The sequence below is a fragment of the Scomber japonicus genome, chromosome 19, assembly GCF_027409825.1.
Source record: "Scomber japonicus isolate fScoJap1 chromosome 19, fScoJap1.pri, whole genome shotgun sequence".
Lineage (NCBI taxonomy): Eukaryota > Metazoa > Chordata > Actinopteri > Scombriformes > Scombridae > Scomber > Scomber japonicus.
In genome coordinates, this window is record NC_070596.1 from 6,675,804 (window position 1) to 6,684,898 (window position 9,095).

General features: G+C 38.4%; 1 protein-coding gene across 3 annotated transcripts in view; it reads right to left on the minus strand.

The window, feature by feature from the left end:
• The window catches only part of c7b (complement component 7b), a 309,407-nt gene extending 300,996 nt beyond the window's left edge, over positions 1–8,411 (minus strand). The window contains exons 1-18 of one of the 3 annotated variants that reach the window (XM_053339675.1): positions 8,129–8,411; positions 7,750–7,811; positions 7,387–7,462; positions 6,745–6,886; positions 6,412–6,556; positions 6,019–6,157; positions 5,411–5,539; positions 5,040–5,283; positions 4,710–4,823; positions 4,406–4,572; positions 3,562–3,790; positions 2,912–3,083; positions 2,457–2,544; positions 2,081–2,213; positions 1,546–1,737; positions 1,228–1,324; positions 936–1,117; positions 226–403 (exon numbers count right to left, since the gene is read on the minus strand). In XM_053339675.1, coding sequence (XP_053195650.1) covers positions 237–403; positions 936–1,117; positions 1,228–1,324; positions 1,546–1,737; positions 2,081–2,213; positions 2,457–2,544; positions 2,912–3,083; positions 3,562–3,790; positions 4,406–4,572; positions 4,710–4,823; positions 5,040–5,283; positions 5,411–5,539; positions 6,019–6,157; positions 6,412–6,556; positions 6,745–6,886; positions 7,387–7,462; positions 7,750–7,811; positions 8,129–8,164 — 2,514 coding nt within the window. In that variant the 5' untranslated portion in view covers positions 8,165–8,411 and the 3' untranslated portion in view covers positions 226–236. Of the gene's footprint in view, positions 1–219; positions 404–935; positions 1,118–1,227; positions 1,325–1,545; positions 1,738–2,080; positions 2,214–2,456; positions 2,545–2,911; positions 3,084–3,561; positions 3,791–4,405; positions 4,573–4,709; positions 4,824–5,039; positions 5,284–5,410; positions 5,540–6,018; positions 6,158–6,411; positions 6,557–6,744; positions 6,887–7,386; positions 7,463–7,749; positions 7,812–8,128 lie in introns of those variants that run through there. The other 2 variants (XM_053339674.1, XM_053339676.1) reach the window with 2 other exon arrangements.
• Between the last annotated feature and the right edge of the window lie 684 nt (positions 8,412–9,095).

Genomic DNA, 9,095 nt, shown 5'->3' on the forward strand with positions numbered 1-9,095 from the left:
TTTTATTAATTTTCTATTACAAAAACAATCTATAACAAATATATATATTTCAGATGTTATCAAAGGATTAAAACAGAGCCTTGTATTTATGTACAAGTGACATAGAAATACAGCTGAGGAACATATTTACACATTACATTTGTTCCTATGTACAATTCAGTCATTAAAGAGAAAGAAGTTCCTGCTTTCTATACATTGTGAGAGTATTTAGTGAAATAAAACAATAACAACCATATTTATTGTGGACAAGCCTCAATACTGATCACATTGAATTGCTCCCCAGCACACCTTTTGGCCCCCGCCTGGCATTCAGTCATCGTCTCGTTGACATCACCTGAGCTGACGCACAGGGGGGCGGAGTCTTCAGGGCAGTCTGATGCTGTTTGGCATTCACATTTTCCTGCTGAATTTAGAATGGAGAAAAAAAAGATTATTTATACTAATACACTCTACTATTCTACTACTCACTATTATTAAATGATTATACAAGAATTCAGTGGTTTTAAGTTTCTCTTGTGGAAGTTTTGGCCATCATTTCTATTGTTTATTCAGAGATTTGGGAACATTAGCAATATTTCTCAAAACAAGTCCAATGGAGAGAAAAAAAAGGAGCAGTCAGATTATCAGACAGACTTATTTGGAAGAAAAAAAACCCCAAGGTGAATGGTAAAATTATTCCTCACATTCATTTGAGGTTTACTGACCCAATTCGTAGTTCAACTTTGCCATACTGCTATAATTTCCCCGTGCAATCAGGGATTCTTATGACATTTCCATTTTAATAATGACTCTATGTGTGGCTAAAATGTGATCTTGCTAAATTGTAGTCTGATTGCTTGTGTTTTTTTGTTTTGGGCTCGTTGTATCAGCAGTTAACTTGGTGAGTACAGTATGTGAAGAGGAGGAATGATCCTTTTAAAGGAGTTTAAACTCACCCTGACAGATTGTCCCTGGTTGGCAGTCCTCACAGGTAGTGGATTCATCCTTTGGCCAGTTACAGTCACTGTCACTGGCCAACTGGAAGCCTCTCCCCAAACACTGCAGAGCTCCGAGCTGACAAACACTCAGTAAACGAGGCCTGCTAGATCCGAGTCTGGCACACAACTTCAGAGAAGTCCTAAAAGAAGAAAACATAGAAAACATTTGATTTATTCCAGTATTCATACAACTTTGGAGATTTGCTTGTGAAGAAAATGAAGAAATAATTCACAAAAAAATCCTACTTACGAGCAATGAGCCGGCATTTTACACACGCACTCGTTTTCTCCTACATTCTCCCACAGTTTACACTTGAGGCCAGCTGGAGGAGATCGAACTGTGGGTGCTGAGAAGAAAACACAGAAAGCAGGATTAGTGTGTGCATAGTCCAAAGTAACACAACCATTGTTTAGATTTAAATACACAATCTAATGTTAAAAGTTTTTGCCTTAATATTGAAAAAAACACAACACTATTTCTTGAAGTATTTTCAATAGTTTTTGGGATGATGGAGCAGGATATTTATTTCATAGTCAACCTGTTGAGACTACCTGTGAATAAATGTACCTGCGTGACAACGAGTGCCTGACGAGGATGGAGACCACTGCAGACTGGGACTACATATGATCTCTGACACATCACCGTCCAGCGTTGACCCGGCGGGACAGGACAGGGTCACTCTGTCTCCAATCTCATAAACTGCCTTGGTGGGCGTAGCTATAACTAATCTGTTGAGGGGAGGAATCCCACATGTGGAACCTGGAATGGGAAGAAAGGTGTTGTGAGTAAGACAGTGACAATAAATGACTCATGAAACTTGGACTTTAGCCTGTTGACTTGGAATGACTTGATATTCTCCCAAAATGTTCGAGAAAAAAAAAAAAGTTTGAGAAATTGTACAATGAATTACCTCTTCAGTGAAATAATGTCTTGTTTAGAACTTAAAATAAAAGTGTATGACATAGATTTGACCAAGGAATTGCCTCATGATTTCATAGCCAATGCAATACAATGTCTTTATCCCACCTCTACTGTAGATTTATGCTCATTTTAAGATATCATGTCACTGTGTAAGACCAAAAACATAACCTTCTATTCTTACTTTGACAAACCATCGCTCCGGTCACCCACTTCTGGTTTTCAGCACACCGAGCCACAGAGCCTCCACTGAGGTGATAACCATCTATGCAGGAATACTCCACCGTGTTTCCAACCAAGTAAAAATCTTTGGGATTCTGAAAAAAAACATGCACTTAACCACATGGTCGACTTTTTGCCACACAGCAACTAAAAACAACACCAGCTCTGTTTTTTTTTTTTTTTTTTTTTTTTTTACAGTCCAACACTGATACAATTCAGCACCATAGAACATTTTTGATTTTTGACATCATTAGACATTTCTGAATCAAAACAAGTCAAGATGATTTTGCAAAGGTTGATTTAATTAATTAATGGAAATATCAGTTAAGCAAGCTCACCTGAATAAATCCATTTCGGAGGTTTGGAGGTGGTCCGCATGTCTTAGGTGGAGTCACAGACAGACTGAAGCACTGAGGCTCCATCATCCTGCACACAAACAGCTCACAGTGAGAAAACTCAAATACTACAAATTACCAGCAAGTGTTTTCCATTAGATCAGATTAGATTTAACTGTGAGGACAATTTGATGTGATCACTTTCAAATCTATAATTAGAATCAAATCATTAAGGATGTAACAAATAAAGTTAGTATTTTCTTTGTGGTCATCAAGATTAACAAGTAATTCAAGTATGTTAAATCATATTGTGTGTGTGTGTGTGTGTGTGTGTGTGTGTGCAGTACTATTCAAAAGTTTGGACACACTTTCCCATTCACATCAATGAGAAAGTGTGTCCAAACTTTTGACTGTTACTGTATGTGTGTGTGTGTGTGTGTGTGTGTGTCTGTCCTTACTTTAAGTGCTCGATTTCTGAATCCTCACAAGGCTTCTGCTCCACCTGCAGTCCGATGCAGTGTTGACCACCTCTGCTGGGGGCGGGATTGTTGCAACTACGGGATCTTGACCTTTGACCTCCAGAGCAGGATCCCCAGGAAGACCAGCAACTCCAGCTGCCGTGGATCACCCCTGATACAAATAGATAAACACAAAGGTTCCTGTTATTATTCTGTCTTGTTTGTAAAAGCTTTTGTCATGCTGATTTTAAACCTGTGTTAGGATATAATTCTGCTACATACTATAACATTTGTATTAAAGCTGTTCCAGATCTTGGTAAGTGTTAGTCCTGCTATTCTAAATGTTTTAACTCCAATTTAAATAATCATCACTAATTAACTTTAAATTGACAGATGAGACAGATTAGTTTATTTGAGATAGTTCTTAAGGTGCTGCCAGTAAATGAAATCTAATTTAAGCCTTTACTTTTTAAAAATCTTTTAAGGATACAGTATATATTTGTTTAAATGTAACAAACTAAATGGTTCTATTATTATTATTTTGACATTAGGTTTTTAAATCCTTACATTTGTGTTGGATTTATTAACATTAAAGTTGTGTAAAAGCAAAATTTCAACTGTATCTGGTTTTTCTTCTTCTGCCTGTTTACCTGGTTGCTCTCCTAACACATGTCCCCTCTCGCAGGCTCGACCGGAGGTTCCCGGCCGGCAAGCGCAGCGACACACTGAGCCCGTCAGCAGCGGCTGGCCGTTGTTCTGACAGGGCCGGCAGTGGCAGGGGTGCTCCTCCGCCATGTACTCCTCTATGGCTCTTTTCAGGTTGAGCTTCTTCAAACCTGCACACTGCACCTCCTTCACCAGCTCATACAGAGGACGCAGCTGAGGTACAAGATTACAGGTAATTCATGCATTTATCAATTGGGCTTTTGACATGACATTTGTCCCCAATAAACTTGTCTTTAGTTTGGTGTGTGCCCATGAAAGTGACTTAAATCATACACACACACACACACACACACAACATTAAATGATGTGGGTCACGGAAGGGCATTGTGTGGTGGGCGAATTCGACTCCTGTTTTGGCTAAAATATCTGAAATACACCAACATCTTTACTTTTTCTTGACAGTGGTTCTGATGACCCTATTTACAAGCTGCATGGCTTCAGCTGGTCAGGATGATTCAGACGTTTTTACAGTGTTGTCGTTTTTTATCGAGTCAGAGAGTTTAAAACTAACTGACAGAGTTCATTAACTGGTGAAATACAGCTGGTTAAATCTGCCAGCAACAGTTGTTATTTCAGGTGGAAGCATCAATGGTTCCTTATAAAAAGAAATGACACATTTTTTTTACAAGTTTCGTGGTAAATCTGACTTGTTACCATTGTGAATGTATCATGCTACGATGGAAAGCTTGACAACACTAACTTTATAAGGAGAACATTGAATCAATAAATCAAGAAGTAAGTTAGAGCCAGCACTGCTTATTGTCTCACCTTCTGGTCTACGACTTGGGGGAAGTCTTTAACAGATGAGGCCCAGTTGTCATAGGCTTCTCCATTTGCTTCTGGCTTGTCCAGATCCAGAACAAGCAGAGCCGCTTTGAGGCCTGGATCTCCGCCAAACGCATTGACTTTAATGGGCATCTTGTGTATGTTGTGTCCTGCAGACAAATGACAATGGCACTTAGGCAAAAATGAACTATTGAATTTCCTTTTTTATTTCAATGCAATCTTGACAAAATGAAATTGTAGTCCCAAACACACAGTGTGCTTTGAAACTCTACAACTTTTCACTCACCTGAGCTGGATGATAAAGCTTTTGTCAGTTTTTCGCAGGTGATTGTGACTTTCTTTCTGAACCAACGGCGTTTTACCTTTCTCCAACACCTCTGGTACTCAATATTTGTTGTACCTTTACACAAACAAGACAGGAACCACAGATATAAACAGAGGCTAAAGTGATCAGCTGACTGCACTCTTGGTTGTTTTTGTTCAATTCGCACAGGGAACCAAAATGAATTCATTCCTTTATACACATAAATTACCTACTACTGCTAGGCCAAAATCAAATATTGTACATGTGGGCTCCATTAGAAGTAACAATATTCACACCAGTAAAAGTTCTTACTGGTTGATTTGAGTGCCTGTTGGTCTAACTCCAATAAAGCTTGGTATTCCCCTCCAAGTGAGCCTTCAGAGAGGTAGTGTGTGCCGTATCGCTGCAGCAGCGGGCGGTAGGCAGAGTAGTCATATGTGAGTGGCAGTGAGGACAAAGCTTTCCAGAAGGCCTCAGCCAGAGTCAGATACTGGGGGGCTGAGTTTTGGAACTGGGCCAACACCACTTTATTCTTCAGGATTATGAGTCTGTAGGCCTGGATGATAAATATGAAAAGCTGTCATTTGGAACACTTTGGTCTTATACAGGTCAGAATAGTCAATATAAAATAATAATAATAAATTATGTGGGTAGTAGATGAGGGGAAACAGCTGCTTTGTTACCTTTGACTCAGTGATCTCTTTGTGGAAGGTGCGACGGTCGTGTCCCACCAAGGCGTTGGCCTGGATGTGCTGTATGTAGGACCAGGAGCTCTCATAGGATTCATCACTCTCATCATTGTTTACTGTCACCTGCAGCACAAAGCAACAAAGTTTAACATTGTTCTCTTCAGAGACATGCTACACATGCTATTTTACCATTTTGATTTCATGTTTTTTTTGTTTCAGCTGTTTTTGTTTTATGGTCAAACAGAAATAGGATAGACAGGTGGGACATAACGGTGAGAGGAATTTGATTTGAACGTTGAAAAGTGGATGTGCCATAATGAATCTTAGCTCGCCACTAACAGTTGAAGGTTGCTTGATGGTGACGGGTGGATGTCACAATATTATTGGCTGAAATTCGTTGGTTCAAGCTACATGAGCACATTTCTTATTTTGCTTGACAGGAAGGAAACGTGATTTTGATATAAGAATACAAATTAATTGATGTTTTTGGCATATATTTCTAAATAGGCACACAATATCAGAATCAGGCATTTTTAATGTCATCTCGACCTTAAATATCACATATTTGTGAACATGAAATATGAATATCCTGTTGGACTCACCTCAAAGTTGTACCGTAAGATGTTTCGTGGCAGTCTGTAGTAGACTTGATGGTCTCCACTGAACACTTTCCTGCACTGCCCTCCAAAGCTCAGAGTGTTGATCACACCGGCTCTAAGTTCCCCTGTTAGTACATCGTATCTGTAAAACATGACGTACAAATCCTTTAGTACTTTTGATGGACTTTTTTCTGACATTAAAAGCAAAATGTCTAAAAGCTGAACAGCTATGGGCAATGTTGACATGGTGCAATTATGAATGAATCACTGTAGACTTGTACGTAAGAACAGATATTGAGTAAGAGTACTTGGTGACTTACTTCCCACCCCAAACATTAGCAAGCAGAGTAACAGCAGTTTTTTAAATCACTATTGCAGTGTTACAGTCATACTTACCCTCTGCCTGTGACGTCAGAGTTGGGAGGTGTTTTTTCAAGATCACATGAGTATGGGCTCCCGTCTTCATTACAGCTTCTCTCATCCAGACCATCCTCACAGTCCTGGTCTCCATTACACACCAGAGAGTGGCTGATACACTGACCTGCATCAGGGTGACAGTATAGATTTTTAATTGACACATTGACATCATTTTAAAAAACAAAACAAAGCAAGGAACAGCATAATTTCCCCCCTTTAATAAACAGATAAATAGTTACTGAGACATTTTTGTTGTTGTTTTATATAAATAGCTTTTGTCAAATATGATTAACCATGTAAATAGGAACATACCAGAGGTACAGCGGAACCTGTCCACGCAACCTGTTTCTAGGGGACATCTTTTCTGTGGGACACAAGGTTGCGTTTGGGTGGCTTCTCCTGAACATGGCACACCCCCAAACTGGGCGTACACCTCCACATGGCGAGTACGCACCTGAGAGGGAAGATTATAAACATGATTTGAATTAAAGAAGTGAACAATTGAAATAGTTAGCAGAGTCTGAATTTACACCAGTCAGACAAGAGTTTGAAATTGCGAAATCGATTCGGTTCAATTTTTAAATTATTATTTATTATTTTTTACAACTTTGACACTCAAATTTGCAACATCTGTCTCTACAGTGCAGGGTTTATATTGAGAGTATCAGACACACCACTGGCAATTGTTTTAATGATGTATGTGCTCTATAGTCATTACATTAAATTATTGTGAGGACAAAAACCTATTCACACACACTCACATTGTGGGGACCTGCTTCCCATCAGGGGACAAGGAGGAGGTCCCCGTAGGGTTAGACATACACTTCCTACAGTTAGGGTTTGACTTATGTTAGGTGTTAGATTTAAGTATTGAGCGATTAGGAATTATAATATAATTAGTTCTTGTACAATGTCCTCATAAGTATGTGAGAATATGTGTGTACCCTGATATACCTTTGTACTGGTGCAGCCATCACACTCAGACCACTCTCCATAGGATCCCCATCTGCAGTTGACAGGCTGCTGGGAGCTAGAGGAATACACATGGAAATGATTATAATATATTTATGTTATATTCTTCTTCTGAGAATTTCCTGGACACTTATCAGCCATGTTACAGCTTACAAAAAATAGAAAAGTAATAGATCAAGATAGCACTGCTCTTTGGGAACAAAATACTTAAAAAACAGCATTCTCATATACCTCAAGAATATGCATTATATGGAAAAGAGAGAATTATACACTCCATTATTTAAGTTGTAATGCTGCAGTGAGATGTAAAGATAGCCTGTAATGTTCATGTGTGTGTTCACCTACCAAACTGGAGACAGTAAGACCAGCAATGATGCTAGAGAAGACAGAGCTGCAGCCAAATCCAACTGTGGAAGAAGCAAGGGGTAATTTACTCAGTCCTAATCATGTAATAATAATAATGCAATACAAACTGTTCAGTCCTTGGTTAAAGTCAAAAACTAATATTAGCATATGCTGTACTTTAGTAGTACATTTGTCACTAGAAACTGGAAGACATTGTGTATTTTTGCATTCAGCATTTACAATAAATGAAATAGAGCTTCCCCATGAAACTCTTTGTTGATAATGATCAGTCACACATTAAGTTAGAACAGTCCTATCACATATTTAATATAATACCATTGTTGTATCAAATATGAATGGTAAATGTGTTCAGTTTTACCTTCATGATGAGCTCCTGAGAGTTTGGCCTTCTCATCTAGTTCAGGACTCTCCACTCGGTCATATAATCAGCAGGAGGGTGGGGGATTACTCAACAGGACCCCGAGTTCAGGAATTCCCCTGCTGAGGAAACTCTCATCTATCAAATCTGAACAACAATAAGTCAGGAACAGAGACCCAGTGTTCTTTTCCTCAGCTTCAGTCCAAACCCAGTCAAGCTTTGTTTTCCTAATCTTTTATCTGAGTTTATTCATTTCCAGCTTTCTTTTAGTACAAACTCTGATAACTGTGTTTTGCTTTTGAACGGCAAAAGAAGAAGCATGTTGAAATCTGTTTTTCTTTTTGTCAGAGCAGTCAGCATTTGGAGCTGTTACGCAATAATTGTTTGTCCTGAATAAGGACACCAGAAGCTGAGTCTGCATGATTTTGACAAAAGGTCAAAAAAATCCCAATTTGGCCCATATATATAGTTACCTATTTACCTATATTTATTATTATTACTTTTATTTTTATTATATATTCATTATTATTGTGTTACTAATATCTTCATTTGTTTTTTTATAAAGTGGTATTTGTAGTCATCCTATTTTTTTTGTTTTCATTCCTTCTGTTTCACTACTGTATTCTTCTTCTACTTCTGTACTGCAGTTTTAAGGTCTTTTGTAATAGCTGATAACCTTCCATGTGTTTTACATTAGATGCCTAGCAATATAACAAATAACATGTAAAAGAGAATATAATGAATATAATGCCAGTACAACACATTAGAAGCAAAATAACAAAAGAGAGAAAACATACCATCCACATGTTTAGACATTGAAAATCTGTCAAACAACTGACACAAGCTATATACACAGACACATATTCCCACAGTAACTACTGCAATCATACCCACAGTAACTACTGCACTCATACCCACAGTAACTACTGCAATTATAGGCCTGACAGATAACAGCAGTTTTATGTTG